The 24,305-nt window shown below is 40.4% G+C and overlaps 1 protein-coding gene across 1 annotated transcript; it reads right to left on the minus strand.

Moving 5' to 3' along the window:
- Window positions 1-1,717: 1,717 nt before the first annotated feature.
- RAD18 (RAD18 E3 ubiquitin protein ligase) lies at window positions 1,718-24,143 on the minus strand (the record flags this gene model as incomplete). Its single annotated transcript, XM_009586230.1, has 8 exons — window positions 24,059-24,143; window positions 21,305-21,366; window positions 19,769-19,839; window positions 11,492-11,847; window positions 9,358-9,457; window positions 6,484-6,668; window positions 2,489-2,565; window positions 1,718-1,778 (listed from the first exon to the last, which is right to left on the minus strand). Coding segments are annotated over exons 1-8 (940 nt in total), but the record flags the coding sequence as incomplete, so codon positions are not given.
- Between the last annotated feature and the right edge of the window lie 162 nt (window positions 24,144-24,305).

Consider the following 24,305-nt stretch of genomic DNA (forward strand, 5'->3'; position numbering starts at 1 on the left):
AGATGCATTTTAAATAAAGCCCATGTCCTATCATTAAGAGTGTAGGAGAGGAGGGAATATCCTGAGTAATAGGAAAACCCAGTATCTGTGTTACTGGGTATACTGGTGAGCGCAGGGCCAAAACAGCCAGCATGCACCCCATCTTGCCAGCTCCGCACACTCCTCGTCGGCAGAGATGCCTCCCTCTGGAGTGGCCCAGCTATGCCTAAGCCAGGCTGGTGCTCCTGGAGCCAGCAGAACTGCCTGCAGAGCAGAAGTCAGAACCTCAAAAAAGGGAGAAAATAGTATCAAACCTGAAGCTGAGAAAATTCTGTACATATAAAAACACTCAGGAGTGCATGCCATTGTTCACAGGAACACAACAGTAGGTAATAAGCTTCTTTTTTCTTTTTTTTTTTCTTTTTTTTACAATCTTAATACACAGAGATTCATATGCTGCAAGCTCAAGTTTTAACAAAGTATAGCACTGCCAAAATAATTAACCAATTTACATGAGCCTCTGAGTAATTCAGATTATTCTTAGAAAATGTGCCAAAAAACCTGGGGCAAGGAAGGGTGAAATCTCACAGGCAAAGCACGATCAGCTTTCACTGCTCTGCTGTTCTTCAAAACCAGCATCATAAGAATTGCACAGAGAGTCTTATGCAGAGCAGGACACTGAAACAGCTCCCCCTCCACGTGACAGCCAGCAGCTCAGGCAGCTCGACAGGATACGGCCGGCACGCACGCCCAGCATTGCTGGGGTCTCAGGGAGTCCTTTCAGAGAAGTTCTGCTCCTTATTTCTGCCTGAGGGTTCCCAGTGAAGCCTTACAACTACGCATTGCACGTCCAGTGAGGGAGACAGAAAAACTCTACTTTGCTATTCTTTATGTTCAACAAACAGGAAGACCATTAAGAAGGTAAGTAGAGAGTGCATAAATGAAGATGTGCTAAGGAGGTGTCCTGGTTTTGGCTGGGATAGAGTTAAATTTCTTCCTACTGCTGTGTTTTGGATTTAGTATGAGAAAAATGTTGGTAACACTGATGTTTTCAGTTGTTGCTAAGTACCCTCCTAATCAAGGACAGCTCCCATGCCCTCCCAACTGAGCTAGGTACACAAGATGGGAGGGAACATAGTCAGGACAGCCAGCCCAGCTGGCCAACGGGGTATTCCATGCCATGTGACGTCATGCTCAGTAGGTAGCATGAATGGTAGGCATGTTCCAGGAGGTAGCGATCGCTACTTGGTTATCGGTCAGCGTGGGTGGTGAGCAATTGCATTGTGCATCACTCATTTTGTATATTCTACCATTATCATTATTACTTACCCTTTTCTGTTCTATTAAACTGTCTTTATCTCAACCCACGCGTTTTTTCTCACTCTTACCCTTCCGATTCTCTCCCTGTCCCACTGCGGGGGGCAGGGGGAGTGAGCAAGCCGCTGCCTGGTATTTGGCTGCCTGCCAGGTTAAACCATGACAGGAGGCAATCAGCTTCCATCTCAATCTTATCCAGCCCTGGCAGTGAGTTTTGTTAAACATCAGTACTTAACAGAGACTGAGTTTCAAAGAGGAAGTTTCAGCCCAAACAGCAAACTTCCAGCTTTAATTTATTAAATGAGGGGCGAGGGAAGCACACACACACATTGAAAGCATCACTTTTGTGTGTATATTTTAGTACAAAGGAAAAGAGGGTGAATTTAAAAGCAAAATGAAGTGAAACTTGCGTATTACTTACGATAATCAGTGTGGATCTCATCTATTTCTTCCTCTGTCTGGTCCTTTGTGAAGGTCAAACTCTACAGAAATCACACAAATGTTTATTTACAGAAACAAAAAGATGATAAAGCTGCATACTTTAAAACTAGAGACTTAAAACTGGAAGAAGGATCAGCTGTCTTTTTCCCCCACCAGCTCTTACCATCTCATCCACAGACAGTAATATATATTTAAAGTATGTATACATGCTGTCTTGCTTTGCTTTCACAAAGTCAACAGGACTAAGCCAAGCCACCCCATATAATACCCAGCATGTGTGGACCATAAAATACTTCCTAATACTGTGCAACAAACATGCTCCAAAAGTCACAAAAGTATCATATGTCATGGGAAAAGAACAGGCGCTATTGCTGATATGGAAGCAAGGAATTTGCTAACTAAATCCTAGAGAATTCTAGGAAGCAAAATATTCCCCACACTGCCATGGAGGGTCAAAATCCTCCAATATGACCAAGGGGAACATTTCTCAAGAATTTTTATTGCAATCAAAAAAATGCTCCTACTTAAATGGTTTGGGCATAGAAACATCAGCAGTACATGAAGAACCGCCCATGACAAATGAGTCGTATGAGAAAATCATGTTGATTAGAAGATGGTATATGCGAATTCCAACAGGCAACCTGCGAATCTGGGAATTCCCGTAATAAAGTGATAGGCAAACATGTTCAGTGCCCACTCTGCAATTTCTCCTAGCCATCCCTCTCTTTGAGAACAAAGATTAATAGCTTACATTTTCACCGGTTTTATTAAACTCAAGCTGAACTCGAATCTTCTCATTCTTTTCCAGCTCTTTAACAACCTCTGCAACTGTTTGAAAATAGAAGAAAGGGATCACTGAAACAGGAGCTGTTAAATAAAAAGATGTAACAGCACTGAATGAAACTATCATGAATTTAAACCACAAAAAGACAAACCAGCATTAGCTCTCCAACAGTGAAAACTCAGACTCCGATCACAGGCAAATCCAAATGGCATGGTTTTACACCACTGCTCAGCGGGCGTTTGTTCACGCCAAGGAACCGCTCCCATCTGCAGCAGCTGAGCAGCAGAGGCAGTGCCCGAGACTCGGGACCAGGAGGCACGGTCGGGAGCCGTGGGCCTGGGCCGAGGCGCCTTGCAGCAAGCCGCCCGGTGCTTGCCGGCAGCTGGCTCTCAGCCACCTCCTGGGCCGTTGCTCTCATTTCCTTTGTATTAAATTCATGGGAAAATGTAGTCTTTTCAAATCATATGTGAATCTTACTCTAGCATACTATAGTGTTTCTGCTGTGTACAGGCATGCCTTTTATAACAAGTTTCCATTTTATAACATATCTTTAAACGGAAGATAAAATAATGACATCTACTGTTTATCTTATTTTTACCTCCAAGGACTACCTTCCAAGGCAATGCAAAACTGTCTGCAGGCTTATGTCCAAAACCCATAGTCCAAAGATGAATTACAACCTACTCTAACTATTAAGTCCGACACATCAAAAGCACATAAACAGACATAACCGCGTTTGTTAATATTTTAACTAAAACTACAGCTATGCAAGACCCTGCATGGTTTATTTTGACATTTACTTTTACAAATCTGTTTTTACACTTAATCATCTTCGCAGAGCTACCAGGTAGCTACGGGTATTTATTAAAACAAACACTTTCAGCAGACAGTAAAGTATCCAGAAAACATGAAGCTTATTAAGCTGTGAAGGCATAAAACCCGTTCAAAACTGGTTTACGCAAAATCCAGGAATTTGGCACCTATGCTTCAGAAGTTCAGCTATTCGTATTATATAGTGACCTTGGGTTCACTGCTACCACTGAAAATGCATGTCCGCATCTTAAGTGCTAGTTTAATAATTCACCCTTCATAAATAGGTATTGAGCCAGAACTCTTACAAAGTTTTGCATTATTTAGGGCAGACTAGCTGAAGTACACTGTAACACCCTGTGCAACTCTTCATTTAGCTAGCCTGGATGAACAACACAGACAGGGACTTGGCGCTACTTCATTACCAGCATCAAGTGAAGAATCGCCCCAAGAGCCGAGTACCTCCCAGCACGTTAAAGGGCTAACAGAGAACCGCCTGTTCTGCACAGCTTCGGTCCTAGCATGCCTTGAGCAGACATGAGGCTCCAGTCGAACCATCCACTTCTCACGCCGACCTTGCTGCAGCACAAGGGCAGCAGTGCAACCCCAACCCCGCGACCCTCCCTTTCCCCTCACCCGGAGCTGCCGCAGCTCCCAACCAGCCCACTCCTCACTTCTACTTCAAAACTGCTCCGCTCCTGTTTAGCCATCGGACGATGGCGTACCTCCACGACCTGCAGCAGCTTTACGTCTACTCCTGCCCCTGGGGAACTTGGAGAGGGGCTTTGAGAGTGTTTAATTAAATTTCCAATATTAACATAAATCATATCAAGATTCTGATACAAGTGCTGTTCTCGCAGACTTAAACAACAAACTTCCTAAACGTCTATCATCGCGGAAGTCAAACACAATCTTAACTGTGTGTGCTGGTTCTCATCCCAGAGACTTCCTGAAGTCCTAGAAAACAATTTTTGAAAGCATTTATGTTTATTTTCCAAAGTGCTTAGGCACAAACTAAGCAGTGACACTTGGCACCTAAATCACTTAGCCACTTAAACCTTCTTAGTCAAATTCTTAAAATGGTTAAAGGAGCAAAATGAAAAAGCAAATAGGGTTGGTTGCAAACTCGCTTTTCTCATACACTTGCTCCCACAATCCAAGCCAAGAGCTGCTAAGTGAAATCAAGATTTCAAAAACCAGGAGCCTAAAGTTTGGCTGCTAAATTCATATTTATAGTCCTCGGTGACTGACTTTATTTTTCAAAAAGCACCGCACCTAGTGGTTCTGCCTGTTTATTAAAGCAGTTGAACACCGAAAACATCATTTATTTTTGAAATGCCACGGTAGAAGTTGTGGATATTCAGCATTTCCGACTGTCTGATCACACATAAAACTACATGCACATGGAGTTAACATATGAGCTTGTAACACTCACTTGAAATAAATACTCCCCTATACTGTCAAATTGGTTAAATGATAACTGACAAGTTAAGTGGTTTTTTTACTGTATTGAAATCTGGCATCCTTCTCAAAGGGTACTTCTCACCCCTGGCCCCAAATTATTCCTGTTATAGATAAGCGACAAATAGCAAATGTAAAGTTTAGCTGTGCACCTGCAGTGGTATGCTATCTGACCCCAGAGATGCTGAACCCAGCTATGCACGAGCAGCTCCCAGCTCACAGCCCTGCGCTGCCCTGCTCGCTCGTTCAGTTCCTGACAGTGCCACTGCCAGCGAGACCAAAAATTTATCGGGTCCAAATAGTTTCTGAGCCCTTCAATACAGACAAAAACATTCAGAATTTTTAACAACTTCTGGAAGAAAATGGTGAAGGACTGAAGTCTCTCTGTAAACATGAAAATTAAAGAGATCAAACTGAGAGTGAGGAACAATATATCTCATCTCTCTACATTTGAAGAAACTGAGACCAGCTCCTGCCAGCAGCAGGACTGACCTATGCTACAGACCTAGCAGACAGCAAGCTGTATCCTGCAACCAGTGCAGAAAATACAGTACCAGCTATGTGAGAATTTCCAGGACACTAATGGCTGTGCGGCTCCCAGGAGAGTAGTATCAGAACACCATCCTGTTAGAAATTCCTTTAAAAGGGCTGTTTTCCATAAGCTTCTAATCAAATAAAAAAATAATATAACTATAAATCTGATGTCTCTCCCTCACCCACACACGCCAGTGTATTTGTGCTGTTACTTGTATCTCTTGCAGAACTGAATTGAGAGATGACAAATGACACATCTTTAAGAAAGATATATGTTTTCATCTTGTATAAAATAGAATATCACAAGATGAGCTAGGACAATTCTCCCTCTAGCTCATAGATGCTATTCAAAATTTAGAAAATGGCCACACTGCCTACAAAACCAGGCAGCACAAATACCCTACTCCGATCTCACCCTCCCTGTTCCAGCCCTGGCATTTTCCAAGCATTAAGCCTGAGCACATGCAAACAATAGACTGCTGTTTAAAGGAAGTTTATACTGCACTCGCATTACAGACTGAAACACATTCTCCTTATCCCATGCAGCTGTTTAATGCTATACACAGTCTGAGTTTAATTGTATAAAATTGCTGCCAAACACCTAAATTGATATAAACTCCAGCAAAACATTAACACATTTGTATTAATTCATTCTACCCTTACTACCATCTCCAAAAAGAAATCTAATTTTGAAAACAAATCCAATAAAAATATAAAAGTCTCAGTGTATACGAGGAAGAGAACAAATTCAGAACAAAAGATAAATTAATAATCCATTCACTTACCAAGAACCTTATGTATTTCCAATTTTTTGACTAAAAGCCTCGGAGTCTAATTTGGAGGCACTCATTAAAATGCAAAGCCAATAAAAACACAGAACATTTTTCAGAACAGGGTTAGTAAACCAGGAAGTATCAAAGAATTTCAACACAAATTTACATCCTTGCTGCATACTTCCAGAATATAGCAACACATTTCTGGTTTTCATTAGATTTCCTTTTTTTGCATTAATCTTGACTTATACAAGATAAATTTTTCCAGCTCCAGTTTTCCCAAATATTCAAACCAGCCTTATTCCTACCCTGAGAACTAAGAGAAGGAGAAATGCATACAAATAGTTTGCGATGGTAACAACTTTCCTAGAATTTCTAACTTACCTGATTTGGGATTTAGAGAATCACATTGAGCATTATACATGTGCACAAATTCTTGGTGTCTTTTAATGAGCTGTTGTCGGGTCCCATGGGTAGACAGACCATGTTCCTTTAGTTTCTTCTTCAAATCACGATCAGAGAGCAAGTTGTAAACAACTTTAGACATAGGCTTCCTTTTGTGAGCAGAACTGCAAAAGGAAAAGGAAACAAACTTTTTTTCATAACGCTCCTATGAAAGTCAAAATACTGAGTTATATTTTTACAGGGTATTTCACCCACTCTGGATAAGAAATACCTAAAAGAATCATTTCAGCCACGACAGATACACAACCAATTACACAGTGTATCACAGATGCAACAGCAACAGCTCTAGGAAGCCAGAACACTTTTTCCATCTACCAAAAAGAAAATTTCAAATGTGCAGAAATCAGTAGGTCTAGTCTGATTTTCCTTAGGAAGTGATGCAAATGCTGTTCATGTAACAAGTACTGCAGCTCCGTTTTTAGCATCTACAGCAAAGGCTTCAGAATCACATCAGCAAACACAGTATTGTTCATCTTCATTAGGATCAAGCCTATATTCACTCTGAATTCAAAAGGAAGCGTACTGGATTCAGACTGCTGAAACACAGTTTTTCTACCCAAGTACTGGCCACGTCTTACCTGAATCAGTTGCTGAAGTTTTAAAAGCATTAAAACTGCAAGCCAAAACTTGAATTAGGAGATTTTTCAGCTTTCTGGGAAAATTACTTCGAGAAAGATACAGTCATGTACCTAAAGCAAATCTGTAGTTCCCATCTAACAGAAGAGTAGTTTGGTAATACAGAAAGTAACATTAAAGAGAATTCATAGTGCTCTCAGATGAATAACATCCTTCACACTGCCTTATGTCAGAAGAACTCAACGTTCCTGGCATAACTAGGAAAAACATCTTAATTACAAGAAACTGCCATAGAAAATTCAAGTCCTACTACAACTTTCATCATCTAAAATTAGCAGAACAGTTTCCTTCTGCACAAATTAGCTCAGTCTTCCCTACAAAAAAAAATCCTGGTGAAATACACTCAAACTAGCCAACAAAGCTACAGAAATCTACTTACTGCCTCACTTACCTTGTTCAGCTTAAATAATTCATTAGTTACAGAAGAAGAGCATTTAGTTAGAGACACTTTTCTTTCCGCAGCACAATAAAGTTCAGCTGCACTGCTCTGAATTAGAGAAGTTAACAGCTTCCCATTGTGAAAGCAAGACTTATTTGAAAACTGTATTCAGCAATTTCATTTTATCACGTTGAAAATAAATTTCAAAGTTTAAAAAAAAAAAGCTTACGCAAAAACTGTAATTAATTCATTTACTCTCATATAGCCCTTGTAGCATAGCTGGCAAAAAGATGCATTACCACAATACACTTTTCAGGAAAATACTTCTCTCAGATTCTTTTGGGAAATATAAAAAATTTCATTGAATAATTAAATCTTTTGAAAGCCCTGAAAAAGCATTGTATCATGACCTAGAAGAGTGATGACAGCTTTGCAAGCAGACAGCTACAGGAAAACAGTTCACAACAGTTTTGAGTCTTAACGTTGGTGGGTTTTTTTCCCCATCCTTGAGAAATGCAGTGTTCTTTGTGAACATACACTTACCTGTTGTAATTACTCCTGTGCAGGTTTGGGGGACTAAATTATCTGTTCCGCTGAAATACTGCTCAACTGTTAACATAGCATGCCATGTGCTCCTAATTTGAGAATAAACAGAGCTAAAATTCCTCAGAGAAGAACTAGAAATGTGCTGTTACTGAAACCCAAACAACACTGCCATAAAATAAATACATTGCAAAAAGCCAGCATTTAATACACAATAGCCAGTCCCTAAGGAGAAGTATCTTGCATGATAATTTCTTAAGATCCAAGCAGTCTAGATAAAATAAGGAAAGTTTAAAATTCTGTTAGGGACATGGGCTTGACACTAAAGAAAGATCTGGCTTTTATTTCCATTCATTAAGAACAGAGAAAACACCAAAAACATCCCAAATGAAAATTAAAATGTAACATCAGATTTCAATATTAATTTACCATTTATTCATCTTCAAAGTCCTTTAGCTTATAGATTGCATTCTAAGCATGACTGGGCAAAATAAGAGCTTTAACATAAAACTACTTTCTAATTGAAGGTTCAGAGGAATTTGAAATACAAGCATGCAGTAAAACCACATGCAGTAAAAGTCCCTTGCAGTTCTTAAGTCTGATCAGTTAGAATAATAACGGCCTAAATTTATGCTAGTAAGTAAAACAAACTGAAATCTACACTTCTGATGTGAATGTGATGACCGTGACAAATTCTAGGGCAGAGGCATAACATCAAAGACATGCATTAATCTTATGGAAATTGAGATCTTAACGAAACAATCTTGACTGGGGCAACTTGAAAAGAAGCACAGTGAGCAGAGTAAGGTGCTATTTATTTTTTAACTTGACAGCTAGTGAAGCAATTGTCTTTTGGCGCATCTGAATCGGGGGAAGCAATTCATTCACCAAGTGAAAAATGGGAGTAAGAGTTATCTGAATAGAATTTTAATGCTAGTGAGCAGAAATGTGACGAGAACAATGTACAGACTAAGTTTTACTCCCCGTGTTGAATTCTTTGAAACATTGTCCAGTGTTTTCTTGCCACTAAAAGCCAAAAAGTAATTCTACTGGCGATCCACATACTTTCGTGAGGGGAAAATCACCGCTATCGCATTTATACAGTGATTTTAGAGTGATCTATACAGCAGGTAAACACAATCCACTGTATTACAACCCATCAACTAATATTTCTTATTTCAGCAGTGCAGAAAAATGGCTACATGCATACAAAAGTTCTTAAAGTTGTTTCTTACCTTCTGAGGCTGTCCTTCTTCTCTTCTCTTGTCAAGCAGCTATCCAGATGTTTGTTTATATATTGCTCTGGAATAGCAACCTCACAAACAGGACAATCCACTGAAAGCAAGGGAGAAGGAATTTACTAGCAGGTATATTACAGTAAAGAGCAAAATGTTTTCATCTGAAAAATTAATTGTTGATTGAAGAAAATCAAAATCCAGAATTCCAGATTTCTTTTTTTAAAAGATCTGGCATGTCTATCCAGAATCTTCATTTTTTGCTTTCGTTTTCATTCCAGAACACTTATTTCCCTCTCTATGTAATATCAGAATGGCTCTCATCCTCCCTGCAGTCAGATGGAATGAAATCTGTAATAAAAATCTAGAATAACATACATACTACGCAGAAACCTAGAGGATAATACAAACATAAGAATATTTCCGTGCAGTTTTTCACTCCTAAATAAAGGAAGCGGGTTCATTTTCATAAAACAGTATAGCACAAACTTAATTCATATTAACACAATGTTCCCAGTCTATGGCTCTCAACAGGACTGTCAAAACATGAGTTAACTCAGCCTCACAGGAATCCTATGATCCAACCATGCCTCATACTCATTTCTTAGTACAGAGAACTAGATTTCATGACTTGGGCTCACGTATAAACATTACCTGTAAAGACAGTCAAAAAACACAGACTTAAAATATTTGTCTTTAGCAATCACATGATGTCAAAAACAAATGGCTAACTTTAAATGAAGAGTATGAGAAAGAGATTCTTTAACTGATATCCTCTGTATTAGTATGAAGGAAGTTGGTTTTGATTTAAAAGACAAAACAAAAAACAACCTGTGAAACGTTGTGGGAATTTAGAGAGTTATCTGGTAACACTGCTTTGCAATTCCTGACTCCCATGACATCATATTCTAGTCAAAGGTTAAAAAAAAAAAACTGGGACAGTAACATAACACAATAGTTCTGAGCAGTCTGTTATTGTATTTGAAGTTAACATTTCAATTCTTAACATAGGAACAAATAATATTTACTACAACCACTTCAGCATTGCCTCATTTCAAGTCTTTCATTTATATTGTTTGACCAACTACTTTGCATTTGTGGAAATAATTTCAATGTAATGCATGCTTGAGGATTTAATAAGGTCATAAAATGGTAAGCAAGTGAAAATTTCAATTGCTCAAGAATAAATGAGCAGTAAAATTTCATATGAGTTTTAAATTACTAACGCGAGCAGGTCTAATGCATAAAACTAGGAAACGTAACTTCTAGTTAAGTTGATGCCATTTTCATATGGCTACTTTTCTGGCTGTATTACGTCTTTAAGCAGTATTTACCCAGCTAATGAATAAATATGAACTTCAGAGTTCCAGCTGAATAAATTGTTAAACAAAAGAACAGATAAATCTGAACTAATAAGAATCAGTATTGTACTCCTACATGCTCTTTTATTTTAATTTAGGCTTTTAATTGGGTCAATAGGATGGCGGCCATCATGTCAAAACTAAGAGGTTCCTGTCATTTTATCGTAGTTGATTAGCATAAATGGGCATTTTTATGCTTCAAAATAAATTAATCTTAACACTGTAGAATTACAGAAGAATAAAGCAGATTCCTATTCATACAATCTCCAGAAGAAAGTAATATTAACAAAACTGAAACATGATCATTTTGATTGTGGGTGCACCCCTCAAAATAACAAACATGTTATAAAATACCTTGCTTCTGGTTATTTAACGATAGGAGAGCAGAATGAATGTCAGTGTTGCCTGTCTAGTCATTAAGGGGAAGAAGAGAAAATTACTTCATTTTTTACTGAGTAAGTCTGTTGTGCAACTATTGGTTTTTTAGAGCTGTTACTCAAAGCAAACGAATCTATAAGTGTTGAACTCAATTTAATTACTTGGCATCAGCCCAGACTTCTTCAATCAAGAATATGCTTGTAGCAGAGCTGTCCCACTTGAGCAGTAATCTGAATGAAGCATAGTCCAGTTAAACGGGAAGCATCTGAACATGCCAGTGCAGATCAGAACAATGCAGAGAAATGAGACGAATGCTACATACTGAAGGTACTCCAATGCACAATCACGGACTTGGGGAAGAAAACAGGACAAAAATCAAAAATTAAGCATCTCACCTTTCTTGACTACTTTTTCCACAGATGTAGAAGACTTTTCATGACTTTTGGCGCACTCAGGACTCTCTCGTGATCCCACTTCATTGTCTTTACCATCAACCTCTGCAGAACTGCTGTAAAGGTTATGGTGTTCCTCAGTTTTGAGAATCTTCTGATCTGTTCCTGCCAGGCCCTCTGCCTTTGTTAAGGTGCAAACTTTTTCCTTTCTCAGGAAACTGTCAATCACTGGCACCTCTTCTTTTAAAACTGGACAAGAAACAGGACTCCTAATGTGGCTTTTGCCAGCCAAATGCCTGCTGCAGGCCAATGGAGATGAAATCAGTGGAGTATCCAAGACCAACTGGAACAGCTGTTGTCTAGAAGCATCCATAAGACAATGTACAGTTAGCTACATTGAACAGTATTAGCTTTTTCTTTAAGAAGAAACCAGAACGAAAACAGATAGAGCTTTTCTCCCATTCCTTCCTCCCTCTCCCCCTTGCAGCACTTGGGAATTGACTAGCCCACACAAACCAGGAGCAGGAGCACGCCAGCTGAGCCTCACCATGCTCTACAGAATCAAATAATTATTTTCCTGATTTTCAAACAAAATAAATTACATTTTGCAATGTAATAAAATGCAAAAACATCACATGGAACACAGTAAAGAACATAAAGTTCTCCCCCTTACTTGAAGATAGCAGATGACTATTTTCAAGTCAGAGTATTTTAAGCGCTGTACCAGCTGTGACAGAGGCTCCTGAAACCAAAGAGCTTAGCAGAAAGCATTGCCATATTCCTTCTGTCCCTCCTTACTGTGGGTCTCCTTAGTACAGCTGCTCACTGCCCACCCAGCTGAGCAGAACCCCACCAAGAGATAACTGCATGCTTGTCAGCTCTTGAGATTTAGTGTCAGCTAACCCAAACTATTTCTGTCACGTGTCATCAATGATCAGCCAAAGAGCACAAACCCTCCATTCTTTTCTCATATAAAATAAGGGAAAAACATAACCGCCCTCAAAAACAGCCCACTTCAATCTCCACCAGAACGCTTACCACCCATCTATGCATGCATTACTCCCTACTTGTACTCCCTGCACTCCCTCAGGGCTAGCAAATGTCAAGACATGAGTTAAACAGAAGTCTCTTTTCAAAGAAATAAACTTCTATTTTATCAGTAGGAACACAGTAGCAGCAGGCAGCTTATTCTCCTGTCCGTCTCAGCTTTGAGGTAATATGAAGAATTATAAAGTCACAGTTGTCCTAACTCAGGCAACTGTAAAAGATCTTAAAGACATGTTTTATTCCTACCCCCACCCCAGGGGTTTTTGCAGAATCCTGTTTATTTTACCATGTACTTTATACAGATCGATCTAAGATAAATTAAGCCAGAGACTGCATTCTTGGCAGGGAGTCGGCATAGCAATGCACCTGTCTAGACTGCCCGCATACCTTGTGGTTCACTTTCACTCCTGTATCATCACAGGTGGAGGGAAGGCTTTCCCAACTAACGTCAACGATGGACAAACCACATGTTCCACTCTTAACCCACTACTACTTTGACAAGAGTCCTTCACACCCTGAAGGTCACAACAAAGTTCGTATCATCCAGCCAAAAACAGCCAGCAGAAGTACACATGCAGTCATTAACTTACTCCTCTTTAATTCACTGCTCCATCATCCCTTGGCAACACCATTCACCTGAGCTCTCCAAGAGTGCAAAGCCTGCACAGCTGCCCAGGTGTTCATTAGCTTTCTCCCTGACTTGCTGCCTCCCAAGCCCCAGCCTGCTGCATCCTCAGAAGTCCTACCCAAAAAAAGGCAATTGCAAAAAAAGTTTTACCATCTACAAGCTCTGACAAACTGGGACAGCTTACAAAAAACAGAAAATCTTAAAGGAAATGAAGCATCTCTTTAACAATGAATGGAGATGGGTTCACCTCTTAGAGATACTCTGTCCCCACTAGCTAAGTGGGGTAGGGAGGACCTCCCCTTCACTCCTCTTTCTAGAAGGATAACACAAGAGGGATGGGAACAGGGGTGGCTTTTGAGGATGCTGAGGAGTCTAAGAGCCCCTACACCAAAAGGCACGGTATACCTCACGTGCCCCTGTGCCTCCACCTCCCCAATCCATGCGGCGCTGAAGGCAGTTCAGCATTGGGTAACTACCTGGGAAACTTTTCAGTCTTTGAGGATAAAGATTTTTCATGTCTGGGAAGGACAACTAATTACGAACTGTCTGTATATATCAACTTGTTTTTAAAAGATACATAAGTCACCAGGTGACCCCACGATTATACTAGTTTAAGTTAGGTTCCTGGTGAACAACCAGAGCAACCAGCTCAGCACAGCGAACATTCTGCACTGGTTATATTCAACCCAGATTCAGAAGCCCAATTTGGAGTTTAAGTTTCCTGGATTACTGGATGTAGTGACCACATCTGTCAGTGGCAATTCACATCTGTCCCAAGACACTCTAACTTTCTGCAGTGCAAACAAGTGTAATTAAGTGTGGCAGCAAAACTATGTTTTTCTCTCTGCTTATGCCTAGATATGGACTGGCAGTTTTTAAGGAGGTTAATTCCCCGGCTCAACACAGACACAGAGTGGTCTAGCTACTGATGGCATAGGATCAACTCCACAGGGAACTCAGGAGCTAGTTAATGGGAACATAAACAGAGTGCCTTCACGCAGCCCTGTCCCACTCCTGCTTCACATTTGCTGTTTACAAGGGGTATATTTCATCCAGAAGCATCGGAAAGGTCTGATAGCGTGATCTGCTCAACACGGCCATTAGCAGCAATAATTGGCAGACAAAGTATCTCATTTTACTGCAGATAAATGCACAGTATTCTTCAACTTAAAGGTAACAAACTATAGCCTCAGAAGACTTGTCGTATCACAGATGGTTGTATTCTACCATCAGGTTCAACAGCAAACAAATTAGTTGTCTTTTATTCCAAATAATTAATCCTCAAAAGGATGCAGATGGGTGTTCGACCAAAGATGTAGTTTTTTAAAAAAATTTTCTCCCCTTTTTGAACAAGGAATTTATCTTTTGGTTATGTAAAAAAATGTCTATTTCTTCAGGCTCCCCCAGGTTTTCATACAGGCAGCCTACCATTAAAGTAGCTGATCAAAGTCAACACACAGTCTTATATTATTTTTTTGGCTCTTAAGCAACTATTTTTACACAAAAGCCCAGCATCCTATGCTACAGCAAGCTAAATTCTGCATGGCTCAGGAAACATAAAACAGACCCGTAAATGCAATCATTTGGCATCATATCACAGTTGTCCCATAAAATAAAGAACGATACAGCCCCAAAAGGAAAAAATATCTTAACAATTAGCCAGTTGCCTATGTTCATTGTCTTCACCTAGAGAACACAACTGATCTCCCTCATCTTTTCAGTGTATTTTTTACTGCTTTTGAGAGCTCCTCCTCTTGTCAAAGTAACACACTCTACTATTTGTAACCACCAATTACGTCTGCTTATTTTTCCAGAATATGTATTCACTAGCTAAAATGTATTTCCCAATGGGTGTTCACACTAGCTGACAACACTCCTAAAAGTCAAACTTCACATCAGTTTATCTTTTCACCAGACTTAAGAGTGATTTGTATATCTTTCTCAGGAAGTACCACAATAGCACGGCTTATAGTACCTCGAATTCTCCAAAGCAGAGACTTCAGTAGTCTGATTTGTCCCTCAGGAAGGCTACCAGGCCAAAACACACGTTTGGAGGTGGCCCTGGACCTGAGATGGACTACAAACCCAAGCAAAGGGCAGTTGAGAATTCCGATGAAGGCTGAAGGTAGAGCTGGAGGGAGGAAGGCAGCTCCGTGGCCAGCAGAAGCAGACAGCAGACACACACCAAAAGGCTCAGAGTGCAAAGCTTGGCATTTTTGCCATGAGTCCTGTACGAAAGGACAGACTTCTGAACACAGGAGCATTGCTCCAGGCCTGACAAGACAGACTACCCAAATAAAAGACCATCTCACTTCAAATGCAACTTGTTAATATTTGCATGACGGCAGCCAAAACAGAGAAATCTTCTGAACAGAAATCTCAGATTCTGTAAGAACAGTTGTCTCAATAAAGTATGGTCTGGTATTAAAAAAAAAAAAGAGAGAGAGAAACCGGAAAAACAATACAAAAACCAAAACCTATCCTAACAACAAGTTTATTATCAAGGTTGCTTTAGTTACACCATTGGTCTACAAATAACCATATGGAGTTTTTCCTCATATTGAAGTTTTAAAGACTTATGAATAGACTTTCCGACGGGATCTGATTTTGGCACAGAATCAATGGAAAGAACACTAGGACGAGAATATGAAAACTTGTTTGCCAAAACACACATGAAATCTCTGTATGCCTTTTTTTTTTGTGGGAAAATACAGAAAATGCTAATACTAAATTCAAAAGAGGAGAGAGAAAAGTCCCAGACTGGCTTTTCCCAGACCGCGGTATTTGGGGCCCGCTGCGCCGCTCCACCGGCTGCGGGATGACACCTAGCGGCCCCGCCGGACCTGCGCCCCGGACCCCGGCGCCCCAGGAGCGGAAGAGCCGGAGCACCGCAGGCCCTCCTCGCACAGCCCTGGGCTACCCCACAGTACCTTCACCAACTGCCACTCCCCTCCCTCACCGCCAGAGCGAATTACTCAAACTTCTCATTATTCACAGGAATTCTGATAGCTGTTATTGGAGTGATTCGGACAAGCCTGACTAGAGTGGAAGATTCATCTGTCATTCAGAGACAGACAGCAGAGTCAAGAGAAAGCATGCAGTTAACGGAGAAGTCCATCCTCTACCATCACCGGACTGTCCGGCTCACCTAGAAACTGATTCTACTGGTAAACCTCAGGACAACACAATTTTCAAAGCGCTCTGCGTTTTGCATGCAGTTTTCAACATTACCTATTATATGCTCTTAAGAATTTGACACAGACTACTATCACCTCTGAAAGGTTTTAGCAGATACAATTTTACCTTCCTGGCACAAAAGCAACAAATGCGTCACAGCTGACAAACCTCAGTTTAAGAGCACAGGCACCTTTCAGGAAGCGCTGAAAGATGATCAACAAGATGTTAGTGAGTCCTAACACGCACTGTTATAACCACTACCTGAATCCTCCTCTGTGACCTATCCTCTTTAATCGCTGGCTTGGGTTAGGACAGGGAGTTATGCTTCTTTTAGTTTAACTAAAAACGGACGGTCATCTTAATACGCTCTCTGCCAGGCATGCTTTAATAACAATATAAACATCTTGCGAACATTTTTTTTCTTCAGATCTGCAAAAAAAAATTTCAGTGTCCTCCTTCATCAAGGACCATTTTATGGCCTGTTTACTTCTCCCTTGCTGAAGCAGCTATGAAGCAGAGAAAGTAGGTGGGAATCTAGTGCTTCCACATGAATAAATTCCAGGGAAGAGATGGGGTTGAGAGTCTTCCCAGGACAGCTCACATAGGACAGTCCTAACTGTACTAAAGGACAATTTCTCTCCTTGAAATTCCTTCTGCAGTCCTCCTGGAAGTTTAGTCAGTGTATTAGAAATGATAGTACCTGCTCACTCAAGCACTCAGAGTGGATGGGTTTATTACTCTGACTCGCTAGCTGTCAAGTAACCCTGATTAGGAAACTAAGATATAAACTTGAAAGTAAAAACATATTTTTCTTCCCTATGTATGAAAAAAGCACAGATCATTTTCAGCACGGACTAGTTGTCTACTTATAAAAGTATAATTCTAATTTCTCTTGCTAAATTTTCTAACTAGGTGATGCAGAAACTGACAATTTTCATCACAATAATCTCTTTATTAGAGGACAATGAAATTAATTTCAAAACAACCCCAAAACTTTACGCTTACTATTTTTGAAGACACTGGCCTTACTGCAACTCATAAAAATATTGTTCATAAAGGAAAGATGGCACAAACAGCCCTCCTGGTCTTGCTCTCCTGACCTGGTCAGAGTGATAAATTCCGCCTGCAAAGCACAAGCAGCAGAGAGAAAGCTGAGTAAGGGTTGCAGTCAGCCTGACAGGAGCCTGTGGGGGTGACTGATCAGAGCAATGCACTCCCTTAACTCCTTCACTGCTCAGGATCTTTGTGTGCACCTGAACCCAAGGGCAAGGCAATATGAATTCAGACATACTAAAGCCTAGTCAAAACTGCTCCTCTACCCTTTCACACAGAGTGTAATGTTAATGGGCCATAATGAACGACACAACATCTTCACTTTTACTGGGAAACATCAGAGTCCACCACTTCTACGGAAGGAGCAGGACTCCCAAGACAGCACTCGCTGAGCACAAATGATCACGGAGGCTCTAATTCTGCAAACACTTGTGCACGAGCTAAATGTTGAGCAGAAGTATAAATCAGATCAGCACTCAGATCTATTTAGAACAATTTCCATTCCATGCACACATTGACCTTGGAGCACAGCTTTTACTTTGCTAAGTACTACCAACATTAACATTTTCTTTCCCCACAGGCCTGACTTAAGAAATGTGTTTGAATTTTGTGAAATACTGAAAAGATTTAAGGCCTAATTTTCATAAACGCTAAACCACCTGAGGCTCAAAGTCAAGTCAGCATGGGCTCAAGGAGCTTAGCAGGTTTCAAAAATCAACCCCTGGACTTTGGATTTGTTTTGGGGAGGGCCAAAAGGAAACAAAGCAGATAGGGAAGGAGGGGAGACAGACGACTTGTCCTGTACCAACATCGCTAGGGCAGAAACCAACAATGCTCTTATGCTTTAATGATACTCATATCACATAAGACTCTCCAGGCAAGCAGTGTTCCCCTCGAACTCAGGCCCATCTGCAGAGTAAACGCAATCCCAGGCTGAGAGAGCCCGAACGCGGGGTGCCTCCATCTGAAGCGACGCAAGATTTACTCGCTATCTGTGTTCCTCTTATGAGTCTCTCTTATTAAAGCAGTTATCATAGTAAGCCGTTTGTTGTTGGGCTTTTCTTACCGAGACCCAGAAAGAAGCCTGCACTGGCTCTCTCTCACCTCACCCCGCACACCCGGTGCAGAACAGAACACTACAGTTTTTATCGTTTTGATCTAACTTTATGTTGAGAAATTGATTGAACTCCAAGTCACAAAAGAAAAGATTATTAAACTACTCTGACTGGTAAGATTTATACTGATCTGTTAAAGCAGTCAAAAAAAATTAACGTGTAAGATTCAATATCATAATGGATCCAAGTCAGCACTACTTGTTCCCTACAAAATTAGACATTACCAAAAAAAAAAGTAATCCATTTATCACTAGGAAACACCAAAGATAGAGTTCAAGCTATAGTAATGGAACTGTAGCATTTCAATTCTTCAAATAAAATCAGTTCAATCTAATAGTGGTCATACGGAAGATTAGATCTTCATCACAGAGAAACTCTTTCAAGAAAGTAAGTCATAAACTGAACTATGCTTCCTATCACTTATGAAGCTAAGAATCTCAATGACTTCAAGCTCCAAGTTCCTTTCAGAGAAAAAGATTATAGTGTATTTGTCTCCCATAGACACAGGAACACATACAAAATACCCAGCAAGTCACAGAGCTGCTTCTAACCAAAAGAAGACAGAGACATAATACAAGAAATCTCATATATCTACAGTGGTAAGCATTTACCAAGGCATGTTTTTTCTGTTGTTCCTATCTTTCAAAGGGATGAGCATATCAAAAATGAATTAAAAATTAAAAAGTAGATAAGAAAACCAGGTGAAAGAGCAATATTCCATTACTTTTCTTATCCAGGAAAACTTGCATTTGTAGTCCCTCAATACCTACATTTTTCCCATCCAATGATTTCACCAAGAGAATTCTCTTGCAAGTTGACCATTACCATTGGACAAAATCTTTCTGTTCAGAATGTCCCCTGCACACATAGGAAGGATCTTAAAAGAAAATCTTTATTACTATTATTTTCCCCATAGAATCCTGATACGTCTGCTTGACTTCCTACATGTTGGAAGAGACCGTAACTTACATGGCAGCTAACAAGAAGCAAAACCAAAATAAGCTTACACAACCCCGACACATCACCTGAGTGGACAGCAACCTTCAGCCAGAAAACTGTAGGATTTTTCCAAATGTGTAAACATTCGTCTTTGACAACATTTCTGTCACACCGCTTTTTTTTTTTTTTTTTTTGCTCAGTCCTCACACCACTCCTCGTTCTGCTCCTCTACAAGGACTCCTGGCCTGGTCACACGAAGTAAGTCACACCTGCCTCTCCAGATGCCAAACCAGAGATTGTATTAATAAAATTACAGTATACCTTGCAGAATTAAAGCTCTTTACTAGTTCATCTAATGTCCGGTTATTTTTCAGGTCGGATTCCGAGACTGCCTATTAAAAAAAGAAAGAAAGAAAAAGGGAAAAAAAAGAAAAAAAAAACACAACAACATTCAAATGCAGTGAAAACAAGTACCCAGAAAATGTTCAAGTAATCAATAATTTGTTTCTTGGATTTATGCCTCAACTACACCCCCCCTAAATTGCTATGTGAATGAAGATACATAAAGTGTAAACATTTTTTCCTGAAAAAAGTTTAGGAAGTAACTGCCTGAGAACTGTAAGGCTGGGAAATGATAGTAAGAGATAAAAATTAAGCATAGAGCTAAAGCAACAAAATCCAGTGTACCCGGTCTCCAACAATGTAGCCAGTTCTAATTATTTTGAAAACCAAAACAAGGATCCCATGAATGTGATAAGAACCTTAAGCAACAAGGCATGAAAACTGATGAAGGGAAATGTTAATCTTTTGAGTGATCATGAAATGAAAATATGAATTATGAGATGGCTTTATGCATTCAATAAATTCTTTCTAAACAATTTCTGAGTTTTATCTCTCTGGCTGTCTCTTTCTGCTCTTCTTTTTTTACAAAGCTTTTATTAATCTTGCTTGTATCAATACCTGTGATTTTTAAGAAGGCGGTAGTAAAATGTATTCCCCAGAAATGTACATCAAGTAGTCTGCACTTGTTTGAATGTTTAAAAACTGGCAAAGCTACAAATAGTTCTGTTTTCCAGTCTTGAAAAGTCTAGTCTGGTTCATGCTTTAGAAACACAGAGAAAAATTACTTCTATTTTGCCAATATTCCTGAAACGCCATTCATCTTTTTTAGGCAACCTACCATTTTTAGGAGTTCAATAAAGCCCAATTGGCTTAAGATGAAAAGTTAAATTAAGGCCTAGAATAAATTGCATACTGTGTTCTTTAATCAAAAAAAGGCCTTCAAGTCAGATCGTAATAATCACCCACCTGCAGAGCAGGTTGAACCTGCCTCTAGTGTTTTTCACATTTAGCCTAATTCTCATGGCAAACGAATCCTCTCCCTGGTGCGTAACATAGTCCTCTCATCTCCAAAAAGGCTACACAGTAGTGTCAGTGAGGTTTAGGTCTAGGTGGTCTGTGGACACTTCTAAAGATTCCTTGAAAGATGAAGTGAGGCCACTCAATCATGGAAAATTTAAGTGCTTAAATTTCAGCGCTCGTGTTTTAAATGATACTGTATTTTAACAAATTAGGAGGCAATGTTAAATGTTTTGCGACAGATTGTATACACAGCTGTGAGCCAAAACCCATGTTTGATGCTCCATCTACTTCTGCCTATGCTGACAGAAGAGTAGCTCTGAAACAGGAGAATTCCAGTTGTAAGAGCACCACACTTTGCCCAAAGAGCTGCTCACCAAAAGAAAAGGTGGCAATATATGACCAGAATTAATTATTTAACATAGTCCAAAGGGAAAAGCTCCTGAGATTCACCAAAAAATAAACAAAAAACAAGCTGAGGAAAAGAAAAACACTTACCACACAGCATGTCGGACACTGAGTTTTGTAGGACAAAAACTTGCGTATACAAAGGGAACAATCTAGAAAAAGGAAATATATAATTTTTAAACAGGCATTCTTCCAAATTCAATCTGACAACCATCACTGCGTGCTTAATGACAATGATATAGTGAAAGTATACAAGTCACTGCCAGCAAATAACAATCTCTATTGAGTTTAATCTGAAAGTAGCAAGGTTATGAAAAGAAAGAGGAATAAAACAAGCCTGGCACGAGAAAAGTCAGTAATGCCGCAATTTACACACCACACATTGAAGACCAGAGGTGTTTTTTTTAAGTGAGCAATTCTGAAACCTGCTTAGTTGGAAGCATAGTAGTAATTTCAATACAGATTTAAAGAAAGGAAAATCCTGGATGACAAAAGAGAGCTCCCTCCAACAGCTATAGCCACTTCTGTATGAATAAGTCAAACAGACGCACGTTCCCCTGCCCACCTTCCAAGCTATGCTGGCCCCAGGCCAGGGCTGCATGTCTCCTCTCGCGCCGAGCTCTACTTGGGATAAAGGCTCCAACATCGGCACACACTGATTCATCGGGGCTGGCGGCTGCTCCCAGCACCAGCTGCATCCCTTGCTGGAGGGCAGCGGCCTGACGGCGGAGGCAGCAGGACGCAGAGCTGAGAAACCCTCAACCACCGCCTGCCACCATCCCCTGGCTGGTTGCGGCTGCCTGGGCTCCTCAGGAGAGCAGCACGTTTTAACAACCCCCTGCCAGCGATCATGCCCACCAGGCAGCAAGAAGCAGACCTGGCACCACCTCAGCTTGAATGGACCGAGTTTGTCCTCTTGGACTGAAAGCATAAGAAATACCACGGCCACAATTCACTCTGCCCCTGGTGAGATGTCCACCTTCAGACGCTTTTATTATGTGAAAGAAATAGGAATGGCACATCTATTCTGTCACTAAAGATACAATCTGAAGCACTGTGGAAGTTAAACAACTACTGTCAAGAGAGCTACTGAATGCTCTCAGTCACCCAAGAACAAGCAGAGGAGGAATTTTAAGTGGCTATAGTTGCAAACAGATTATAGAGATGTCTAGAAGCTCTGTAATAGATCATTAAGAAAAAGAGAAAAAGAAAAACATTTTGCAAGCAAAGGTATTTCATTTTCATCTATTCACAAATAATTACTCATTAATGGCAGAGGGCTTTTTGTTCCAATTGTACAGTCTCAGTGGACTGAAGAGATTACACAGAGACAACCGAGTAGAAAATACTTCACAGAATTTTGATTTATTGTAGAAAACTTAGGCTTGCTGCAATTTGCAGGGGGAAATTCAATGTGTAATCTATGAAAAAAGAAGGGAGACAGATTCTTCTTGAAGTTAAGGGCCTCTGAACCCAGCTGTGTCACAGGCAGGCTGTAACATCAGCTACTGTAGAGAATTTCTAGTGCTCCCCACCATAAATATGCTGTTTCCAATGGTGATAGTTTTGCAAGCTAAACTAAATTTCATTGCCAAACTACAATGTCCTCCTTCACGTAAAGAAGAGGAAGTGCTACGGTTTCTGAACAAAACAATTATAAGCATTTATTTTAAAGTGAGAAAAGGCAATGTACTTTCCCCTAATCTGACTTTCAGCAAACCACTTCGCTACCACATTCCAGCAGATATCAGCCTGAGACAGACAGAGCAGCATGGAAAATTTTAGCTCATAACACTTAATGCTCTCTGCCATACAGCTTTGCATTTTGTTCCGCCCTCAAGATGTTATGAAAGATATTTAAATGAAGAATTGTAGGAATAGGTGGTGTTTAAGTGCATTGATCTAGACAACGTGTTTGTGTTTTCAGAAGGTTGCAACCGTAACTGTACAAGGAAAGGTTGCTGGCTGCTTAACAGCTCTCACCCAAAAGAGCTCCTCAGAGGCAAACATCCTTGCTGGCTAAGCCACGAGTAGAAGAGCTGCATGTTTTCTAAAGGAAATAAAAGATCAGTAGTCTCCGCTCTACATACCAGTAAATAATAAATAGTCAAATAATGACTTGTCTCCAAAACTCTAAAGGAGAAAACTCTTTTGAGGACATTTTTCAATAGTTTTCTGTCGCTCGGCTAAGGTGCAAGAGGATTTTGCCAGCCCATAGGGCCCACAAGATCATTCTCCAGTCTTGTGTTTCCTGGGAAAGATGTATGAAAACCAAACCATTCACTCAAAATTTCTTTGAGTACATCTTCTTCAGCCCTACCTGTCTGTCTTAATCTGTCAACTAAATGACAAGTCACACTTAAATGGAGTCACAGGGCCAACACACACTCCCATCACAACCACCTCTGTACTCCTAGAATGTATGGCAAGGTGCACGTACATGAAATACGTTAACTCTAAATTCCACAAAGTCACAGGATAGAGGGAAGAACGACCTCACTGCCCCTTTATTGACTTGCCACAAATGCCCCATTTACCTTGGCTCCTACTCAAGCAATTTTATTAAAACTGCTGTTTCTGTGCAATTTTTATTAAAACTCAAGTAAATTTAAACTGCAACCACCAGGTCGGTAGTGATGTATTAACTGGCTCTCCATAAAATACATTAATCACAGGACAGGAGGCACAGATTTACAATGAAAAGGAAGCGTTGACCTCTGTGAACTCAGTACTCATGAAGTTAGTACACGAGACAGCAGGATGGGACGAGTCCCACAAGAGCAAGAAATCTACACACAGCACTTTCAGTGCGAGAAGCAATCGTGCTCCTTACGCCGTACTTACAGTTATGCGAACACTGCGGAATGATCATCGCAATGCTGAAGTAATCAAAGCATATCCCGCACCGCAGCAAGTCATCCACTGCCTGCAATGGAAAGTCGAGGTCACTGCAGAGCTCGCGGTGGGACATGGCAGGGGAGCGGCGCGCTGGCGGGCGCACGCTTCCAGCCAGGCTGTGCTCTCACACGGTGCAGGTGACGGTGCACCGCCTGCATCGGGCCAGGGCGTCACGGCCGGCGGCACTGGCAGG

The sequence above is a fragment of the Fulmarus glacialis genome, unplaced genomic scaffold, assembly GCF_000690835.1.
Source record: "Fulmarus glacialis isolate BGI_N327 unplaced genomic scaffold, ASM69083v1 scaffold42219, whole genome shotgun sequence".
Taxonomy (NCBI): Eukaryota; Metazoa; Chordata; class Aves; order Procellariiformes; family Procellariidae; genus Fulmarus; species Fulmarus glacialis.